Source organism: Heptranchias perlo, chromosome 23 (assembly GCF_035084215.1).
Source record: "Heptranchias perlo isolate sHepPer1 chromosome 23, sHepPer1.hap1, whole genome shotgun sequence".
Taxonomy (NCBI): Eukaryota; Metazoa; Chordata; class Chondrichthyes; order Hexanchiformes; family Hexanchidae; genus Heptranchias; species Heptranchias perlo.
In genome coordinates, this window is record NC_090347.1 from 40,369,738 (window position 1) to 40,393,064 (window position 23,327).

A 23,327-nucleotide genomic window follows, 5' to 3' on the forward strand; every position below is an offset into this window, starting at 1 on the left:
TTTCCACTCTAATCCTTCTACCAATCACTTTAAATCTATGCCCCCTGGTTATTGACCTCTCTGCTAAAAGAACTAGGTCCTTCCAATCCTACTCTATCTAGGCCCCTCATAATTTTGTACACCTCAATCAAATCATCCCTCAGCCTCCTCTGTTCCAAGGAAAACAACCCCAACCTATCCAATCTGTCATCATGGCTAAAATTCTCCAGTCCTGGCAATATCCTCAAATGTTCTCTGTACCCTCTCTAGTGCAATTACATCCTTCCTGTAATGTGGTGACCAGAGCTGTGCGCAGTACTCAAGCTGTGGCCTAACTAGTGTTTTATACAGTTCCAGCATAACGTCCCTGCTTTTATATTCTTGCCCAAACTGACCAAAAGCACTTATTTTGAAATGCATCCATTTTTAGCGTCATTTATTTAAAACCATGTGCTATAATTTAACTACTTTGTGGCAGCATTTGCTGAGTCATCAGCCATTGAATCTTGGCCTGACATCATGATTTATTTTCCAGTAAACACTCTTCATGGATTATTCTGCATTAGCAAAGTCCTCTTTAGCTGTCTTGTAACAATATCAGTGAGGTTGAAATCCAGGCTGCATGTACACTGCAACTACAGCATTGGCACACTTCTAATGCAAATCCAGGCCCAACTTGGTTCCAGGACAAAGCAGAGTGAGACTTCCTCCTCCAGAGCCAGGATGTGCCCAATTCTGGATTTGCACTGAAAGTTTAGAATCATAGAAAGGTTACAGCTCAGAAGGAGGCCATTCGGCTCATCGGGTCCACACCGGCTCTATGCAAGAGCAATCCAGCTAGTCCCACTCCCCCGCCCTTTCCCCGTAGCCCTGCAAATTTTTTCCTTTCAAGTACTTATCCAGTTCCCTTTTGAAGGCCATGATTGAATCTGCCTCCACCACCCCCTCAGGCAGTGCATTCCAGATCCTAACCACTCGCTGTGCAAAAATGTTTTTCCTCATATCACCTTTGGTTCTTTTGTCAATCACCTTAAATCTATGTCCTCTGGTCCTTGGCCCTTCTGCCAACAGGAACTGTTTCTCTCTATTTACTCTGTTTAGACCCTTCATGATTTTGAATACCTCTATCAAATCTCTTCGCAACAGTCTCTGTTCCAAGGAGAAAAACCCCAGCATCTCCAGTCTGTCCACGTAACTAAAGTCCCTCATCCCTGGAACCATTCTAGTAAATCTCTTCTGCAACCTCTCTAAGGCCTTCACATCCTTCCTAAAGTACAGAGCCCAGAACTGTACACAATACTCCAGTTGTGGCCGAACCAGTGTTTTATAAAGGTTCATCATGACTTTCATACTTTTGTACTCTATGCCTCTATTTATAAAGCCCAGCTTTTTTAACTGCCTTCTCAACCTGCCCTGCCACCTTCAACGATCTGTGCACATATACCCCCCAGATCTCTCTGTTCCTGTACCCCTTTTAGAGCTGTACCCTCTAGTTTATATTTTCTCTCCTCGCTCTTCCTGCCGAAATGTATCACTTCACATTTTTCTGCGTTAAATTTCATCTGCCACGTGTCCGCCCATGCCACCAGCCTGTCTATACCCTCTTGAAGTCTATCACTATCCTCCTCACTATTTACTATCCTTGTGTCATCTGCAAATTTTGAAATCGTGCCCTGTATACCCAAGTCCAAGTCACTAATATATATCAAGAAAAGCAGTGGTCTCAGCACCAACCCCTGGGGAACACAACTGTACACATCCCTCCAGTCTGAAAAACAACCGTTCATCACTACTGTTTCCTGTCCGATAGCCAGTTCAGTATGTATGTTGCCACTGCCCCCTTTATTCCATGGGCCGCAATCTTGATAAGCCTACCATGCGGCACTTAATCAAAGGGCCTTTTGAAAGTCCATATACACATCAACTGCATTGCCCTCATCTACCCTCTCTGGTACCTCATTAAAAAACTCAATCAAGCTGGTTAAACATGATTTGCCTTTAACAAATCAGTGCTGGCTTTCCCTAATCAATCCACCCTCGTCCAAGTGACTGTTAATTCTGTCCCACATTATCGTTTCTAAAAGTTTCCCTACCACCGAGGTTAAACTGACTGGCCTATAGTTGCTGGATTTATCCTTACACCCTTTCTTGAACAAAGGTGTAACATTTGCAACTCTCCAGTCCTCTGGCACCCCCCGTATTGGATCAGCATTGGATCAAGGCAAAACCATACTGTACAATTGCTACAGTTGTAGTGTAAATGCAGCCTCCTCTAAAAGAGCACTGGGAAATCCACTTCAAAACCAGTTTGAGTAGTGCAATCACTCCTAAATAATTACTGAATCGAGATCACAAACACATACTGATCTTTGCAAGGCTTCAGATCTGAACCAATTGTTAAAGGCTAACAGAATCAGCCTATGGCACAAAATAAAACACTCTTACAAACTAAATCCCAACATGTAAGAACTCTGCCTTTATTAAACAACAAGAACAAGTTTGTAATGATTCTTTGTTGTCATCTGCACTGCCTTCCTTGGCTGGAAGTGTGGGACAGTTCAACCTGCGGACATCTCTAAGATGCCACCGGTGGAGCTCTGTGATCAGGCAGACCATGACATGCATCAGGAAAGTGCTGCAAGGGTTCCTCGGTGGGAAAATGCACTGCTAGTGTGGAATTGAACCATAAAATCAAAGCAGCCCCAGCTTCAATCTCTGAGATAGGCGGCCTCGTATAGGAGGTAGGAATTCTACACTTGCGTCTCTAGGTTTGGAAGGGTGAAAAAAAATAATCAATCATCCAGGTTCCTGCTCATGATCGTTCCCCAGAGACTTCTACTGGAAAATGCACAAGGACTGGATCAAACCCAGCTTTGATGCTCCACATGATGGGATTTAGCCTGCTGGTTCTAGCTGGTCAGGCTCACGTAAAAAAAATGCTAATTTGGCTGATGCACTGGACGACCTGGTGCCAGTGGGAACTGTCGCCCAGCACAATTCAATGTCTACAGGAAAAGGAGGGAGAAGATTGGGAGGGCAATTTAAAAAAAAAATTTACTCTGAGACCAGCAAACTTGCCTTCTTGGATATGCACGTGCACCCTATTGCAGTGATCCTGAGGGACTCGGGGGTGGGAACCTGGAATTGTGGCTCTTCCTACTCCTGGGGAAGGAGAGGGGGAAACTGAATATAAGGATAAACCATGAGGTGGGGGTAGTGGGGGGGGGGGCGGTGGAGAAAGAGTGCAAATGAAAGCAATCTGTCGTTGCAGTTGCTCTCTTGTAACATTATTACATACACTGTTCTATATGTATTAGGAACTTTGTCTGTCAGGAGCTGAAGACCTAGTTATCTGGTGCTTACATGATCCTCATACAATTCAGAATCATCTCAACAACTCTGGGATGTAAATACTGATATAAAATGAACTACCAGAACGAAAGGAACGGTGTATTTCTCCATCGCTGACTGCACCGTGTAGCGCTCATTGTCAAGTGCAGTGACAGGCCGAGAAAGTGCTAGGTCCAGACTCCGCCTGAGAAACAAAACAAGGACAGCTATGATTTTTACACAGCAAGACCGATTTTAAAAAGGGGGAAACAAAAAGGGATCAATTCCACACAGAAGTCTTCCATTTCTGGGGCCATTAAATCAAAGCAACAGGAAGCAGAAATAACTAAAAAGTGGAAACCCCAGTAAGGGGACTGGGTACAGACTGGGATAGAACATCAACTTGGTTTCCAATTCAGCTTGACTGATGGGTCAAAATCTCCTCTCCCTGGCAGGAGTGAGAGCATGAACGCTTCATAAAAGCATAAGAATAAACTGAAGTACCATCTCTGCTTGACCTCTGTGCATTTAATTGGATGTGGAGATGCCGGTGATGGACTGGGGTTGACAATTGTAAACAATTTTACAACACCAAGTTATAGTCCAGCAATTTTATTTTAAATTCACAAGCTTTCGGAGGCTACCTCCTTCCTCAGGTGAACGATGTGGAAACATTTCCACATCGTTCACCTGAGGAAGGAGGTAGCCTCCGAAAGCTTGTGAATTTAAAATAAAATTGCTGGACTATAACTTGGTGTTGTAAAATTGTTTACATTTAATTGGAATAATTATAGGAGATGGACAGCACTACTAAACAAGGTTCGTGGGGGGTGGGGGGGGGGGGAAGAATGAACAAATAAATGTAGTTAATCTTCAAGGAAAATTCACACATAACTCCCGAAAGCATTGGAGGGTGAAAGCATCACCCCTGTAGCTTTAAGTTACATAAACCAAAAACACTCAGTCCCAGGTCTGAAAAGAGAGGAGTTGTATCAACTCAGGAAACAAACGGGTTGCTGTAACTGGGGTCAGCACCTCGGGGCTTTGGGGAGGGGGGGGGGGTGGGGGCGGCTGGAAGAGGGGAAAGGCTCCTTACTGCTAACATGTCACCCCTGCAGGTTGGGGAAGTGTGGGGATGCTGGCCGAGAACAGAATTGAGCTCAGCTGCAATGTTTCCTATGGTCAAAGCAGCTGTTGCTACTCACAGTCCAGGCTGTGTGTGAAGAATGGGTAATTGGGCCAGGTACAAGTGGGGTTGCCAACTCTGGTCGGATATATTCCTGGAGGTATCATCACATGACCTCCCACCGCAAACCACCCCGTCCCCACGCTCCAGTCATTGGTCCATCTTCCGGGCACACTGCCTTCCTACGCCAATTGGAAGGCAACAGACTCTTGTTACCTAATTGGATTAATCTTGACTGTTAGTGACACAGCCTTTATTCCCCATCTCCAATATTTTTATAACTAATAAATGAAAGTGTTCAAAGAAAATGAAAAATACACAATTTTGTTTATAGCCCAATGATTTTTCTCCTGGGTTGCTTGCAGCAGCGTCCTGGAGATTAATCTGCAATTCCCGGAGATTCCAGGGCAATCCAGTGTTGGCAGCCCTAGGTACTCACCCCTTCTCTTCCCTCCCAGGACCATGATAGGGTCCCCCTTGTCCTCACCTTCCACCCCACCAGCCTCCACATTCAATGCATCATCCGCCGCCATTTCCAGCACGATCCCACCACCAAACACATCTTCCCCTCCCCTTTCAGCATTCCGAAGGGACCATTCACTCCGCGACACCCTGGTCCACTCTTACATCACCCCAAACACTCGCTCTCCTCCTCACAGCACGTTCCCGTGCGAGCACAGGAGATGCAACACCTGCCCCTTCACCTCCTCCCTTCCCACCGTCCAGGGCCCCAAACACTCCTTCCAGGTGAAACAGCGGTTTACTTGTACTTCTTTCAGTTTAATATACTGTTTCCGCTGGGCACAATGCGGCCTCCTCTACAATGGGGAGACCAAACGCAGATTGGATGATCGCTTTGCTAAACACCTCCGCTCTGTCCGCAAGGGTGGACCCTGACCTGCCGGTCGCTCACCATTTTAATTCACTGTCCCACTCTGACCTCGGCCTCTTACACTGTTCCAATGAAGCTCAACGCAAGCTCCAGGAACAGCACCTCATCTTTCGTTTAGGCACTTTACAACCTTCCGGACTCTCTGATTTCAATAACTTCAGATCATAACCACTGCTCCCATTTTTTTTGTCAGCTAGTCCTGCTAATGGTTCTGCTGCTGCCATATACAGCTACTCCTGATCAATCTTTTGTTGACCATCATCCCTTTTGTCATTTATTCACTCATGCCCTCTACCCTATCACAGACATTCCCTTTTGTTCTTTCATCCACTCCCCCCCTTCCTTTCCCTGGCTCTGTACTTGCTCAAAAACTTTAACTCTTAACATCTTCCAGTTCTGACGAAAGATCTTCGACCTGAAACGTTAACTCTTTCCTTTTCCACAGACTTGCTGAGCTTCTCCAGCATTTTCTGTTTTTATTTCAGATTTCCAGCATCCGCAGTATTTTGCTTTTGGTCTAGGTACAAGGGAACTGCTGGCGCCTGTGGAACTGCACACCAGCAACAGGAGACATGAAAAGGGACAAATAAAAAATTTGGGAGGGGAAATGGCTGCTATTTATGTGGTTTCTGTGATACCAGTTTTGAATGTTTCTTGTATGAAAAGTTGACACTTTGGGTGCTACATGGGCTTGGAGGAGAGCTGCTACCAAAGCTTCAATACTTTACAACAGCTCTGCATGCAATGCTTGTTTTTCCCACCGGGAGTGAAGTTTAGATTAAAACAATGAGGCAAAAGTTTGCTTATTGGGAGCGAGAACTGTTAACAGGAAATAACATTACAGTCAGAAAGATAGTTACTGGCACGAGAAATAGATCTGAGGATACTAAGGTTTAAACCTAATGCTCCATTTTAAGAAAGTGCATCCAACAATGCTCTAATCATGACTGCAGGATGTCCCAAAGCACTTTAGAGCCAATTACAATACTTTTGAAGTGTAGTCACTAATGTAGGAAACTCAGCAGCTAATTTGCGCACAGCAAGGTCCTACAAATGAAATAAATGATCAGATAATCTGTTTTAGGTATTGGTTGAGGAATAAATATTGGCCATGACACCGGGGGATTAAATCCCTTTCTCTTCTACGAATAATGCCGTAGGATCTTTTACGTCCACCCGAGAGGACAGATGGGGCCTCAGTTTAACGTCTCATCTGAAAGACGGCATCTCCGAAAGTGCAGCACTCCCTCAGTGCTACACTAGAGCATCAGCCTAGATTTTGTGCTCAAGTCTCTGGCGCGGGGCTTGAACCCACAACCTTCTGTCTCAGAGGTGAGAGTGCTACCAACTGAGCCAAAGCTGACACTGATCCATGCCATCAGAGATCCTTCCATGGTATAAGTGAAGTGGTTTATTTGCTTCTAGAGGCACAGAACACTACCTTACGAGGTAACATTAGAGGCAATCTGCCACTAAGGGTACAAGCAAAATGTGATTTAAGATTCTGACCACAGGCCTTTCGCTATGTTGAAGGAAGGCTGGTACAGGCTAGTGAGTCATTTTCAGCTAATGGTCACGTTGCTGGCCCTTCCCTTGGCACAGGGGAAGGTCTGTGACCAGACTCTCAATGTCATGATTGCAACTTGGAAGTACCTGCAAGCTTAATAGTGTGCAATCATTTCTACTGCCGGATTGCAAATTTGAATGATCGTGTTTTTAAACAATCAAGCACAGCAGTTGCACAACTGACACCCATGCTCCAAACGACACCCTGAAGTGTAAATTGGGCAGACTCCACAGTCCCGAATTTACATTCATTGCAAGTCCGTTTCAAGCAGATGCAGTTCCATAATATAAATTGCATATCAATTTACACTGCAAACAAAAGGCACTACTACACTCCCAATGTTGACTGTGCAGCATCATTCAGTGCTAGGTATCACAGCAATTTCTGGTGTTAAATTGTACTTCAATGGAAATAAAGCTAACAAGCTGTGATTAGATGAGTGTAAATAAGCTAATTCCTGGCACTTAACAATCTGCCAATGTGGAGTTAAATACTAGCACATACTGCTGTAAATAAACTCTACATCAGCCATGATCATAATGAATGGCAGAGCAGGCTCTAAGGGCCTACTCCTATTTTCTATGTTTCTATAGTGCAGCTGCAAGAATAAAACCAAGTTGGCTGACCCACACTGAGTGATTGAGTCACTGCAGATCATTTCTGCAAAATATCATGCAGCAAATGTTATCACTCAGCCAGAAATCAGAGACACAAGGAGCCTTCAGGATCGGGCCAAGATCATGCAGTGCAGACAGATAAACTGCAACTTCAAATACTCCAGAAGGAGTTAGGACAGGGGAGCTATGGTAGAGAGCATAAGAAATAGGAGGAGTAGGCCATACGGCCCCTTGAGCTCCACCATTCACTAAGATCATGGCTGATCTTCTGCCTCAACTCCACTTTCCCACCCTATCTCCAAATCCCTTGATTCCCTTAGCGTCCATACATCTATCGAGCTCAGTTTTGAATATACTCAACGACTGAGCATCCACAGCCCTCTTGGGTAGAGAATTCCAAAGATTCACAACCCTCCGAGTGAAGAAATTTTTGCTCATGTCAGCCCTAAATGGCCGATCCCTTATCTTGAGACTATGGCCCTTAGTTCTTGTCTCTCCAGCCAGATGAAACAGCATCAGGATCTCCACAGTTGCCTATACAAGCTCACTGAAGTGCACCTCACTGTTCATCCAAGTTACAAGGCTTTTCCATTCAAATTATCTAGTGCAGCTGCCCGCAGCAAACCAGTGTTCTTATCTTGGTTTCTACAGTTACCCTGACACGGTAAAAAATGTTTGCCACAGAAGACAAATGGGTACTTTAAAGACAGACTGGTATCAAATATCCACATATGTAAATGAGTGACTGATTTAACACATCTATCTCCAAGAGGCATATTCCAAGGTGCCACTCTAAGGCTAGGGCATGAAACCAAGTTGCCATCAGCCACCACAAGAAATCTTCAGCCCCTCATACCTGACATTTTCAAGAACCGGGGTCCTCACAACTCTGAAGAGTCTGTGCTGTTGAGGAGTCTCGGGTCCCTTCTTTCCTTTTCCTCTGGGTGTCGGCGGAGGAGAAAAAGGTGGAAACAAATCGCCAGGCTCCAGTACTATGTGCTCGTCATCCTGTTTCAGGCAAAGAAAGAGGAGGAGCTTCATTACTTGATTAATACAGGCCAAGACAAGATTTTAAAAAAAACTTCACATCAAATGATACACATCGGCAGCTATCAAAGATCCGGTGATATATCTGCAATGCGGATACATTTCAATTACATTACTGAACTAGAAAAAAGAGAGTATTTTCTGGTCTTCAGGATGCAGCATCTACTTTTGCCAGGCTGACACTTCCCTCCACATCTCCTCACAAACTATTTTCTCCCCAACACACTGCTAATTTTTAAAGAAAACCTTTGATCAGAGGTAGGATGTCCTTCAGAGTTTCTGATGGCAAAAGCTTTAGTTCTTGTCTGATTATTTTAAATGTGTGCCCTTTCGTTAGTGTCTCATTGAACAGTAGAAGCACCCAGTCACTATTTACCCCATCACAATCTCTCGATAAGGTCACTCCTCAATCTTCTCAGCTCTACTGAAAGCATTCTTGACTTCTCAAGTCTCTCTTCATAACTGTAACCCCTCATCCCTGGTAACCCCATAGTGAATCTACATTGCACCGTTTCCATTCTTTTATATCCTTCCTATAAAGGGTGTCCCAAACTGTTAACCACACTTCAACTGTGACAAGTACAACATTACCTCCTTGCTTTTATATTCTATGTTTCCAGCTCCAAAACAAGAATTTAATTTGACCTTTTTAATGTCCTACTTGAATTCAAACCTTTCTTGACCTGTGTATCTGCACACCAAAATCCCTCACCCCATTTAGAAACTTAACATTCAAGGTGGATTTCCTTTCCCTAATCTTACTTCCAAAATGTATTACTTTACATGTTTCTACACTTAATTGCAAAGTATCAGCTATACGCACATCCCACAAGTTCTGCTGCAGTCTTTCACAAACGTTACAATTTACTTTAGCTCCAATTTGAATAGTCAGGAAATTTCCATATTATCCTAAATCCAGATTATTTACATGCACGTTAAATAAGAGCAGCCCCAACACAGGCCCGTGGAACACAATTCAACACCACTGAGGGGGTCAGGGTGAATTCTGTGGTGTCACTCCAAGGCTAGGGCATGAAACCAAGAAGCCAGTCACCACAAGATATCTTCAGCCCCTCGTACCTGACATTCTGCTCCAAGAATCTTCCTTTTGCCTCTGTTTTTTGCTTCCTACCCTCCATCTGTCTCTGTGTCTGTATCTGTATCTGTGTGACCACATTCTCCTTAATTCCGTGTGTCATTACCTTTGCCACAAATTTCTTATGTGGTACCTTGTCCAATGTTTTTTGAAAATCCATATAAAACGCATCCTCTGCATTTCCTTTATCTATCTACGGTTATTTATTCAAATAATTCTCTACAGTCAAGCATGACCTGCCTTTTAGAAATCCACACTGCCTGCTCTGATTAGTTCATGGTTCTCCAACTGCTTAGTCATTTCATCCTGTATTATAGACTCTAGTAGCTTCCTAAAAGTTGAAATAAGGCTAAATGGCCTATAATTTCCTGGCTTACCCCCAGCTCCTTTTCTGAAGAGGGATATCACAATTGCCACCCTCCAGTAATCTGGCATAATTTTCCTTTCCAATGGGATCGGTGTCTTCAAGCTACCATATTTAATTAGAAGAAAAACTGTAATGTTTACCTTAATTCCTCTTAAAGAGGCAAAGGACTCCTGGCCAGGTCTAAGTGCAATGATATCACCTTCCACTAGTAAACAGACAGGAAGATTAACCAGGTGCCCATCTCTATAGGCCCAGTGGAGTGACCAGGATGGAGCAGATGGCATAAACAGGTCTGGGTATAACGCATCCTCCCATCTCAGATCCTCATTACCCACAAGTGCTTCTGCAAACAATGAATAACAAAATAAAAATCAACATTTACAACAAAACATTTTATTAATTCAATTTCTGTATTTGCATGGAGTAAGTTGCGTGCTTTAAAGTGACTATGTGGCATACTGAGTTAATAGTCATATTAATTGGGCACTTGCTTAAAAGCTGTTAATCGCTAACATCTTCAGGTTCTTATTATTTTTATGGCTGCATATAATGGCACCACAAGTCCAAGCTAGAATGGAGATGATTGGGTTATTCCTCCATTAATCACACCTGGAGACCACACTGGTGTAAGTAACTGGGATTGATTTGACGCACATAATTTGTATTTGTAACATGTAACTGTCCTCCAACTCACTGCATTTTGCTAGAGAAATAACCCTGCTGTACTCGGGAGACATTGTTTTCGGTAGTTTCAGTCATGAGTTCGGAGACTCATGTAAGTTAAAACCACAAGTCCTGCCCCGCCTCAAACTCATTGGCTGACACAGTGGTGTCGCTATTCACTCTGTATTTTCATTTGACCAAAAGTCAGTGGTTTCTAACTAAAGTATCAGCAAGATGAAAAATATCGTCAATGCAAAGTATTGGTACTTTGGCATACAAAGCCTTCAGACCTACTCCCCTGATGGTTTAGTTGGTAAAGCAACGTGTAACTGAACCATACAGACCAGGAAATCAGAGTTTGACTCGCAGTATGTCGAGATTTATTTGACCTCAGCACCCCTGGACTAGGGGAAGGGGGGGGGGGGGGGGGGGGGGAAGGAGTGGGGGCTGGGGGAAATCCGCCACGGTTCCTGTTGTACAAAATTCACTATTTGTTTAAACTGTGCCCTTCCAAACAAGTGCACCACCTCTTGACTGGCGGACAGGCAAATGGGTGGCAGGCTTTGCACTAAATGAACCACTGTGCAGTAGGATGCACGAAGTTGAACAATGCGGAGGATATGATTCTGACTCCTTGGGGCAGGCCTGACCGAGCTTTTTGTCACTTAGTGACGACCTTCAGGCCACAATACAAAACACCAACCCATCGGCCGCCTCTGCTGAATTCAAAACTAATTTTGTGAATTAAACTCACATGAAAGCACGCTCTCCCAGCTCGGTTACAGATGGAGTTAGAATTATTGGTTCACCAATGAGGAAGGAATGTTGAGAACAGCCCTTTCCAAATGAGCAAATGTGTAAGCAAACAGTAAGAATGAAAGCACCATTTGACATGGGGTTTTACAAGCCAGATAGACAGGACTTGCAAGACACAGGTGGCCAATGGCCTGTAGTTTGCACACCCCAGCATCTGTCAATCTGACCAGAAAACCGGAAATGGACATCACTTCTGACTATACAATTCAAGATTTTAAGCATATTCAGGGTCTATTATCTGTGACAAAAGCAAAATATTGCAGATGCTGGTAATCTGAAATCTGAAAATGGTGGAATCACTCAGCAGGTCAGTCAGTACCTGTGGAGAGAGAAACAGAGTTAACGTTTCAGGTCGATAACCTTTCATCAGAACTGGAAGCTATTAGAGATAAATAGCCTTTAAGCAAGTGAAGAGCCAGGGAAAGTGGGAGGAAAAGAACAGAAGACTCCCTTTTGTTTTTTTCCTGCCCAACTACCCGCCCCCGCCCCCCCCCCTCCCCCCGACACTTTTTCCCTAGCTCTGTATTTGTTTAAATGCTGTTCATCTCAAACAGCTTCCAGTTCTGATGAAAGGTCATTGACCTGAAACGTTAACTCTGTTTCTCTCTCCTCAGGTACTGCCTGACCTGCTGCGTGTTTCCAGCATTTACTGTTTTTATTTCTTTTATCTGTGACAACATTTACAGTATCTGCTTTTATTTTTCCATTAGCTTGGGTATTCACTCCAGCTGAACTAATAAATCTCAGTCTTAATCTGTCAAAAAAGATTCTCAGATCTAAAATATTTGTTGCGAGTTTATTCACCATTCAGCCTATTGATGATTTCTTGTAGTCTGGCCATGACCTCTCCCTTTTTCAGTCTCCCTTGTCTCCCAATCAGATACAGGTTCAGGAAAAGAAGCAGGAACAACACTGCTGCGTTCAGTACTGCGGTGCCCTGGCTATCAGAGGAGAGAAGGAAGCACAAGAATTAGCCGCCTGCAGTCAGCAAGCGAAGTTATGAGTCTTGCTGTCAATACAAACATTTTAAAAACAGCGATTATTCACAATAAAATACTAGGGAAGAGCATGCAGAAATTATGTTTTGTGAAGACATTGTGTTATTCAACATGGATCACTTGTGTTTTAAATTCCAGTTATTGAGGACCAACAGATGCACATAGCAATATACGCTGAATGTGTGACTAGCACATGGTTACAATAGGGGTATTCAGTAACTTTTCAAATCGAAAGCCATAGTCCTAAGCATCAACTTTCACGAAGGTCACTACTGCAGGTCTAACATTTCTGTTCTTTTCCCTCAAACTTTTACAATTTTTTTAAACTCTGCAGCATCCAGAGCTGGCAAGCTCTGAATTATGGCCCGCAATTACACGGAGCAATAAGTCTGTTGAGGATTGCAAGGGAGAAGGTGGGCCATCAGTAGCTCTTGGAACTATGTTCAGAGTACAGTAAAGGGACCCACAATTTTTCATCCTGTATCTTAAGTAATAAAATGCATCTTTCTGATTCACCTCTTGTCTGTATATAAAAGGAGTATTTGGCTGAAAAGCTGCACAGTCTTAACTCTTCTAAAGAAAGGTAACATTAGTTAGCTATCCTCTGTTTCTGTTCAATGTGTGGCAGTTGCTGGCCTGAGATAGCCTGGGAGATCTCTCTTGCATAATACCTTCCTCGCCGACACATCAATGGGGATATACTGCTGCGGAAAATGTTGTCAAGTCAAGTCACGTCAGTGGAGCAGAATTGGGAGAGAGAATTCTACATTAAAATATCAGCAACCAGGCTGGGTCTGAATAGCATAAGATTTTGAAATAGGGGTGGCGAGGAAGGGGAGCTGCAAGCCTCTAATTACTGTACTGATACAGCTGTTTTATAATATTAAGGATTGGCAGTCAATTCAGATGAATGCACTTACTCTTGTATTGCGATTTTTGCCTTAATGACAGTATAGTTTAGCTCCATGAACATTAACCCAAGCAAGAAACATCCACCTGCTCCATGCTGTACAGCTTAGTGTCATCGGTGACGCTGATGAAGACTATTTTTCTTTCAAGATACGCTAATGTAGAACCCAACAAGGCCAATATGGGATGTAGAAAGGCACAATGTGCTACATTTTCCACATATTCGTAGTCAATGGGTACAAATTCTAGCCCTACAATTTCTGAGAAGGGGAAAAAGTTGGGAGACCAACAGTACAGAGCTGAATGCAAAGTTCAAGATGAACCCAATGGCTAACAGGAAACAGTTTTAAAATAGATACAAGAAACCTCAGAGAAGTGCATCACATGATGAGAGCTGCAGAGACCAAGGAGGTCTCAAGTTAGCCCCCTGCACTCCACTCAGTTAAGCTGCTTTTATACTGATGCTCATTTAGATCAGATTCCAGGAAAGCAGCATCTATCAGCCTGCTCCTGGCATTTACATTACTCACTCTAGCTCCCTTATCCTCGCAGTTCAATCATATACTCAGATTTTTGTGCATTTACAATTCTGTTGCTTTAGTTCATCTCAGCAGGATAATTGAGGGCAGGGGGTGCTTCAAAGGATGGGGAAGGGAGGCAAGATCAAGAAACAGGGCACTTGTTACAGATTGTTATCCAGCAAGTTCTACTGAAGCGCTCGAGTGCAATCCCAGGTGAGAACAGGATTGGGCTCAACCATAATGGCCCCCATGGTTGAATAGCCCACTGGAATTCACTATCCAGGATCACATGTGCCAAATGGCCAGTGCATGAGGATCTGGAGAGTGATTAGCACTGTACCCCATCATGAGTTGGCTGCAGCAGAGAGCAAACTGGAGTGAACATAGAAGTTACAACACAGAAACAGGCCTTTTGGCACCACCAGTGTCAGTGGAATCAAAAAATAATGATGTTTAGTAACAGTTAACTAAAATGTTTAGAAGGGATAAGAGCAAAATAGAAAAACAGGATCAAAATACCAGTTTTAGCTATGAGCAAAATAGGCAAACTCTTGTAGGCTGGACAGATCTTTTAATGGATAAGTTGAGCGGAAATAGTATGACATATCAGGAAATGGCAGACTGGTTAAATTAAATTAATTTGGAGTAAACAAATTAGATTGTGGATGAATTCCAGATCCACTCAAACTGGAATCAGCAACATGCACTGAGGTCAATAAATCATTTGTTAGGAAGAAACTCCAGGCATTAAAAGTTTACAGGGCACCAGGAGCAGCTGAGATACACCCCAGAATCCTCAAATGAACAAGTGAATAATTAAACAAAACGTTGATTAAAATATTTGGAAATTCATAAATACAAAAGCAGGGTTTCTTTAAAAAGCAGCATGACATGGATCGAGAACTTGGAGACCAGCTAGTCTAACACCAATAGTGGGGATATATCTACCTAAAGCTTAAAGGTCGCTGCATTCAACAACTGGTGTCTCATGAATCTCATGCAGCTCTTTGAATTGGTAAATAAGTGAACAAGGGCTATCTGGTATATGGAAGATACTCATGTTTCAGAAAGTTCTTCATCTGAGGCTTTTAAAGACAAATACATGCAGAATTATCCGGAGTGAAAATCAGAATGGCAACAGAAAGCAAATTGCGATAAATGAACAATCTTCAAACTGACTGTCATCTCATCGGCACTAAAATTGGAATTTGTTTTCAATATTTTCTTCTGTTAAGGGTGAAGTTATTTGTGAAGTTACTTGTGAAATAGTTCAAAAAAGGTTTTACTCATCAAGAAATAGGCAAACAAAAGCCTTGTAAAAATACTCACAGAGGGAGTTTTACTTGGCCTTCATGCTGACATTGAAGTTTTCTTTTCCCAAGGATAGCATTTTTTTTTATTCGTTCATGGGATGTGGGTGTCACTGACGAGGCCGGCATTTATTGCCCATCCCTAATTGCCCTCGAGAAGGTGGTGGTGAGCCGCCTTCTTGAACTGCTGCAGTCCGTGTGGTGAAGGTTCTCCCACAGTGCTGTTAGGAAGGGAGTTCCAGGATTTTGACCCAGCGATGATGAAGGAACGGCGATATATTTCCAAATCGGGATGGTGTATGACTTGGAGTGGAACGTGCAGGTGGTGTTGTTCCCATGTGCCTGCTGCTCTTGTCCTTCCAGGTGGTAGAGGCTGTGGGTTTGGGAAGTGCTGTCGAAGAAGCCTTGGCGAGTTGCTGCAGTGCATCCTGTGGATGGTACACACTGCAGCCACTGTGCGCCGGTGAAGGGAGTGAATGTTTAGGGTGGTAGATGAGGTGCCAATCAAGCGGGCTACTTTGTCCTGGATGGTGTCGAGCTTCTTGAGTGTTGTTGGAGCTGCACTCATCCAGGCAAGTGGAGAGTATTCATCACACTCCTGACTTCTGCCTTGTAGATGGTGGAAAGGCTTTGGGGAGTCGGGAGGTGAGTCACTCGCTGCAGAATACCCAGCCTCTGACCTGCTCTTGTAGCCACAGTATTTATATGGCTGGTCCAGTTAAGTTTCTGGTCAATGGTGACCCCCAGGATGTTGATGGTGGGGGATTCGGCGATGGTAATGTCGTTGAATGTCAAGGGGAGGTGGTTAGACTCTCTCTTGTTGGAGATGGTCATTGCCTGGCACTTGTCTGGCGCGAATGTTACTTGCCACTTATGAGCCCAAGCCTGGATGTTGTCCAGGTCTTGCTGCATGTGGGCTCAGACACCTTCATTATCTGAGGGGTTGCGAATGGAACTGAACACTGCAATCATCAGCGAACATCCCCATTTCTGACCTTATGATGGAGGGAAGGTCATTGATGAAGCAGCTGAAGATGGTTGGGCCTTGGACACTGCCTTGAGGAACTCCTGCAGCGATGTCCTGGGGTTGAGATGATAGGCCTCCAACAACCACTACCATCTTCCTTTGTGCCAGGTATGACTCCAGCCACTGGAGAGATTTCCCCCTGATTCCCATTGACTTCAATTTTACTAGGGCTCCTTGGTGCCACACTCAGTCAAATGCTGCCTTGATGTCAAAGGCAGTCACTCTCACCTCACCTCTGGAATTCAGCTCTTTTGTCCATGTTTGGACCAAGGCTGTAATGAGGTCTGGAGTCGAGTGGTCCTGGCGGAACCCAAACTGAGCATCGGTGAGCAGGTTATTGGTGAGTAAGTGCCCGCCTTAATCAGCACAAAATATTTAGATAACACTACAGGCTCTCCATAAAAAAGTTATAACTTCTGTCCCACACACAGAACTCTAAACCCTTTGTATTTGGAAATTTCCCACATGGCTGTATCAGCAAGGAACCAATTTCGAAAAGAAAATCCACCATCTTACAAATGAGAACAGATGTGTTCGGAGCAATTTGTTCCTGGGCTTCAGGTAATGTTCATAAACCAGTCAAGCACTGTTCTTGAAGTTTGTGATCTCACCTGGATCCCTCAACTCGATCAGCGTTTTGTAGCTCACACTGGGGTATTCATTAACCTACAGGCAAGCACACTCCTAGCCATCCTCTCTGCTAATCTGTGGTGGCGCCCTGCGCTATGAACTCTTCACATGGGTTGAAGAAAAAGTTGTTGCACTGCATTTTGCTCCTAAATCAAAATGGTCCCTGGTCTCACTGATCCAGTCACTAGATTTATATGATGGGCTGTTGCTTACCTTCCGTTTGGTTGGCTGCCATAGCAACACAGCAGCAAGATGGCAGCCAGCAACATGAGAGCTGCCCCTGGCCAGTGGAAGCTGGAGGATCGGTTGTTGGGGTTGAGAAAGCCCTTAAACCACACTTCCTGAAATAAGACCAGTGCAGCAGTCAGAACACAAATATCACACAGATTGACACATATTACACTTTAAGCACCAGAGAAGATTTGCACAGTGTACCACACATTAACTGTGTGATACAGGTTAGTCTCCACAAATAAGACCGGAGTGAAAATATGTTCAGCCAGTTAAGATCACCTGCAGCACTGGAAATTAGAGAATAAAAAAAAATCTATACCAGAGCAAAGAGCAAGGAAATTATAAACTGAATTACATGTACACTGGGGAGCAATTTACATCAAACATTCCATTACTTTCTGTGAGTTATAAGGCAGAGATCTGATTGAGGGGCTCAGAGGACATTATTATCCGCAAGTGTGCTTTGCAAATGTTCTTTGAACTCTGAGGCTGGAGTGGTGTCTTAAATTCATTTCACGACATCTAATGAGATAGGGCACTTACTCCCAGCTGAGGTTGGTGGGGGGGGGGGCGGGGGGGAAGACTTTCATCCCCCCATCATGGCTGCATTGTAACCCAGGTCCTGGGACAACACTGTGTGAACTCACTGTGCTGCCCAGCCCTATAAACTGTTTTCACCATTGAGCACAGCTTTCTAGTCTGATGAAGTTTATTTAACAATGAAAGCAGTACAATGTAACAAAGCAAAGCAAAGGGCGTCACTCTCTTAAAATGCAGCACTTCAAGGAATACGAGATCGCAGGGCAGAACTTGCACTTTATTTGCACAGCAGTTTACAGAATCATTTTTGTACTGCGCAGAGAGCAGATGATGGGTCGGATTGGATTATAAAGCAATTTAATTAAACAGTCATCTGAAATAAGAGATTGGTTCACCGATTGCAATCCTCAGCCATTTAAAAAAAAATTGTTTTTAGTGCAATACATTTTGAGAGTAATGTTGACTAGTAACTGTATTTTCAGAGGTGGGGGTACTGAGGAACTTTCAGAGGTTCGTTGCAGAGGAACTGGACGGGACTTTGAAGAATAGGCAACGCCAAGTGGCTTCACAGAATATCAGGCCATTTTTGGAGAGTGAATTAAGGAGGGATTCACCTCTTTCATATGAGGAAGGGGATCTAAGATTATCCATTTAAAATTCAATCCAAGCCTAACATTACGTTATGGGCAACAGGCATTGCTACCTTGATTAAAATCATGCACTCTCAATATTCATGGGGTTTGGGGGGGGGGGGGTTGGGGAAAAGCATAGATAAAAGCATGCAGACATAAATATATGTTTCAACCCTTCTCCCCCAGTCATTCCTTAGCACAGAGCAGGCTTCTTGCTGCATGTCACATTAATGGAGAAATGGCTCATCCAGCTGCCCTTCCGGACATGGAGAGCTCTTCAGCAAAGCAGTAAGCCGCCAAAAAAATTGGAAAACCAACTCCTTCTCTAAACAGAACTTTTTTTCTTGTCTTTTTATTCTTTTCCAAGGAGAGTGGCCGACACTGAGGTCACGATTACAGAGCCATGAGCAGTCTTCTGGTCCATTGTTCAAGTGGCCTTCAGGTGTGAATAGAGGTGGGGGCGTCAGCAACCACGAGTATCACAGCTGAATCCGATCATACCCAACATCCATTTTTCAGTAGAGATCACTGGATAGTAATCAGGGACAGTAAGCCTGGCTGACAATTCTCCCCTCATTAGCCCAACTTGTTTTTTAATTTTAAGTATCCTCTCTTCCATTACCATGCCAACAGAGATCAACTAACAACAGAGAAGGGATCAAACTGGGACCTTGCTGATCTGAATGGCTCAATACCACACTATGTGGGGTATTTACCCACTGAGCCACAGGGGGCACCATTCTCTCCGCCAATTCATGCAGAATCCCAGCAACAAGCAAAAGTAAATAAGGCAAGGTTGGTGAACAATAACTTGCATTTATATGGTGCCTTTAACATAGTAAAACATCCCAAGGCGTTTCTCAGGAGTGTAATCAGACAAGAAAAAAATTACACCGAGCTAAAGGAGGAGACATTAGGACAGGTGACCAAAAGCTTGCTCAAGGAGATAGGTTTTAAGGAGCATCCTAAAGGAGAAGAGATGGAGAGTCAGAGGGGTTTAGGGAGGAAATTCCAGAGCTTAGTGCCTAGGCAGCTGAAGGCACAACCACCAATGGTGGGGTGAACTAAGTCAGGGACAGACAAGAGGCCACAGTTAGAGGAACGCGGAGTTCTCGGAGCGTTGTAGGGCTGAAGGAGGTTACAGAGATAGGGAGGGGCGAGGCCATAAAGGGATTTGAATACAAGGATGAGAATTTTAAATTCAAGGTGTTGCTGGACCGGGAGCCAATGTAGGTCAGTGAGCACAGGGGTGATATGTGAGCAGGACCTGCTGTGAGTTAAGATACAGGCAGCGGAGTTTTGGATGAGCTTAAGTTTATGGAGGGAGAAAGATGGGAGGCTGGCCAGGACAGCATTGGAAGAGTCAAGTCTGGAGGTAACAAAAGCGTGGATGAGTCACTAGAGTCACATTCCTGTACCTTCCAGGAATCCTTCTTTCTCTGCTGCTTCTGGTGTTCTTCCAGGATTACAGTGAGCTGGTTACGTAGCACCATCAGAGCCTGCCTGGTGGAAAGACCCAAGTTTGCAATCATCTCATCCTGTGAAATAACCAGAGCAGAAAGATTTAGCTTATGCCCTCTATTCACAAAGCCAAAGGGTAGCTTATCATATTACCAGAAAGACACCTAAACGGGCTGAGTCTCTGCTGGCTGTACTGTTATCACTAGGATTTCAATAAGCTATGATTGGAGATAGTGCGAATTTTTTTAATATTATGCACATTTCAACAGTGAAAAACACAACAGTACAATTTATAGTGTTTGTTTTTCTAAATTTGGGGCATGTCTGGAAATACCATTTCAGGCTGTGCAACAAGGGTGTTTTTTAAAAATTCGTTCATGAGATGTGGGCATCGCTGGGAAAGCCAGCATTTATTGCCCATCCCTAATTGCCCATCCCTAATTGCCCTTGAGACAGTGCTGATGAGCCGGCTTCTTGAACCGCTGCAGTCCGTGTGGTGAAGGTTCTCTCAGTGCTGTTAGGAAGGGAGTTCCAGGATTTTGACCCAGTGACGATGAAGGAACAGCAATATATTTCCAAGTCGGGATGGTGTGAGACTTGGCAGGGAGCATGCAGGTGGTGTTGTTCCCATGTGCCTGCTGCTCTTGTCCTTCTAGGTGGTAGAGGTTGCGGGTTTGGGAGGTGCTATCGAAGAAGCCTTGGCGAGTTGCTGCAGTGCTTCCTGTGGATGGTACACACTGCAGCCAAGGTGCGCCGTAGTGAGGGGAGTGAATGTTTAGGGTGGTGGATAGGGTGCCAATCAAGCGGGTTGCTTTGTCCTGGATGGTGTCGAGCTTCTTGAGTGCTGTTGGAGCTGCACTCATCCAAGCAAGTGGAGAGTATTCCATCACACTCCTGACTTGTGTCTTGTAGATGGTGGAAAGGCTTTGGGGAGTCAGGAGGTGAGTCACTTGCCGCAGAATACCCAGCCTCTGACTTGCTCTTGTCGCACAGTATTTATGTGGCTGGTCCAGTTAAGTTTCTGGTCAATGGTGATCCCCAGGATGTTGATGGTGGGATTCGACGATGGTAATGCCGTTGAATGTAAAGGGGAGGTGGTTAGACTCTCTTTTGTTGGAGGTGGTCATTGCTTGGCACTTGTCTGGCATGAATGTTACTTGCCACTTATCAACCCAAGCCTGGATGTTGTCCAGGTCTTGCTGCATGCAGGCACAGACTGCTTCATTATCTGAGGGGTTGCGAATGGAACTGAACACTGTGCAAACACCAGCGAACATCCCCATTTCTGACCTTATGATGGAGGGAAGGTCATTAATGAAGCAGCTGGAGATGGTTGGGCCTAGGACACTGCCTTGAGGAACTCCTGCAATGTTCTGGGATTGAGATGATTGGCCTCCAACAACCACTACGATCTTCCTTTGGGTTAGGTATGACTCCAGCCACTGGAGATTTCTCCCCCTGATTCCTACTGACTTCAATTTTACTAAGGCTCCTTGGTGCCACACTCAGTCAAATGCTGCCTTGATGTCAAGGGCAGTCATTCTCATCACCTCTGGAATTCAGCTCTTTTGTCCATGTTTGGACCAAGGCTATAATGAGGTCTGGAGCCGAGTGGTCCTGGCGGAACCCAAACTGAGCATCGGTGAGCAGGTTATTGGTGAGTGAGTGCCGCTTGATAGCACTGTCGACAACACCTTCCATCACTTTGCTGATGATCGAGAGTAGACTGATGGGGCGGTAATTGGCCAGATTGGATGTGTCCTGCTTTTTGTGGACAGGACACACCTGGGCAATTTTCCACATTGTCGGGTAGATGCCAGTGTTGTAGCTGTACTGGAACAGCTTGGCTAGAGGTGTGGCTAGTTCTGGAGCACAAGTCTTCAGCACTACAGCCGTTATGTTGTTGGGGCCCATAGCCTTTGTTGTGTCCAGTGCACTCAGCTGTTTCTTGATATCACGTGGAGTGAATCGAATTGTCTAAAGACTAGCTTCTGTCATGGTGAGCATATCAGGAGGAGGCAGAGATGGATCATCTACTCGGTACTTCTGGCTGAAGATGGTTGCAAATGTCTCAGCCTTGTCTTTTGCACTCACGCGCTGGACTCTGCTATCATTGAGGATGGGGATATTCACGGAGCCGCCTCCTCTTCCTGTTAGTTGTTTCATTGTCCACCACCATTCACGACTGGATGTGGCAGGTTTGCAGAGCTTTGATGTGATCCGTTGGTTGTGGAATCGCTTAGCTCTGTCAGTAGCATGTTTAGCATGCATGTAGTCCTGTGTTGTAGCTTCACCAGGTTGGCACCTCATTTTTAGGTATGCCTGTGCTGCTCCTGGCATGCTCTTCTACACTCCTCATTGAACCAGGGTTGATCCCCTAGTTTGTTGGTAATGGTAGAGTGAGGAATATGCCGGGCCATGAGGTTACAGATTGTGCTGAAATACAATTCTGCTGCTGCTGATGGCCCACAGCACCTCATGGATGCCCAGTTTTGAGCTACTAGATCTGTTCAGAATCTATCCCATTTAGCACGGTGGTAGTGCCACACAACAAGTTGGATGGTGTCCTCAGTGTGAAGACATAACTTCGTCTCCACAAGGATTGTGCGGTTGTCACTCCTCCCAATACTGTCATGGACAGATGCATCTGTGACAGGTAGGTTGGTGAGGACGAAATCAAGTTGGTTTTTCCCTCGTGTTGGTTCGCTCACCACCTGCCGCAGGCCCAGTCTGGCAGCTATGTCCTTCAGGAATCAGCCAGTAATGGTGCGACTGAGCCAATCTTGGTGATGGACATTGAAGTCCCTCACCCAGAGTACATTTTGTGCTCTTGCTACCCTCAGTGCTTCCTCCAAGTGATGCTCAACATGGAGGAGGACTGATTCATCAGCTGAGGGAGGACGGTAGGTGGTAATCAGCAGGAGGTTTCCTTGACTATGCTTGACCTGATGCCATGAGATTTCATGGGGTCCAGAGTCAATGTTAAGGACTCCCAGGGCCACTCCCTCCCGACTGTACACCACTGTACCGCCACCTCTGGTGGCTTTGTCCTGCCGATGGGACAGGACATACCCAGGGATGGTGATGGAAGAGTCTGGGATATTGGCTGAAAGATATGATTCTGTGAATATGGCTATGTCGGGCTGTTGCTTGACTAGTCTGTGGGACAGCTCTCCCAATTTTGGCACAAGTCCCCAGATGTTAGTGAGGAGGACTTTGCAGGGTTGATAGGGCTTGGTTTGCCTTTGTCGTGTCTGGTGCCGGGTGGTCCGTCCGGTTTTAATCTTATTGAGACTTTCTGTAGCGAGATTGTACAACTGAGTGGCTTGCTGGGCCATTTCAGTGGGTGATTAAGAATCAACCACATTGCTGTGGGTCTGGAATCACATATAGGCCAGACCGGGTAAGGACGGCAGGTTTCTTTCCCTAAAGGACATTAGTGAATCAGATGGGTTTTTATGACAATCCAGTTGTTTCATGGCCACCATTACTGATACTAGTTTTT

The 23,327-nt window shown here is 44.7% G+C and overlaps 1 protein-coding gene across 1 annotated transcript in view; it reads right to left on the reverse strand.

The window, feature by feature from the left end:
* The window catches only part of tmem94 (transmembrane protein 94), a 150,521-nt gene that overhangs the window by 76,666 nt on the left and 50,528 nt on the right, over positions 1–23,327 (reverse strand). The window contains exons 2-7 of the mRNA XM_068004365.1: positions 19,780–19,899; positions 17,169–17,296; positions 12,365–12,501; positions 10,222–10,424; positions 8,428–8,579; positions 3,412–3,514 (exon numbers count right to left, since the gene is read on the reverse strand). Coding sequence (XP_067860466.1) covers positions 3,412–3,514; positions 8,428–8,579; positions 10,222–10,424; positions 12,365–12,501; positions 17,169–17,296; positions 19,780–19,899 — 843 coding nt within the window. The remainder of the gene's footprint in view (positions 1–3,411; positions 3,515–8,427; positions 8,580–10,221; positions 10,425–12,364; positions 12,502–17,168; positions 17,297–19,779; positions 19,900–23,327) is intronic.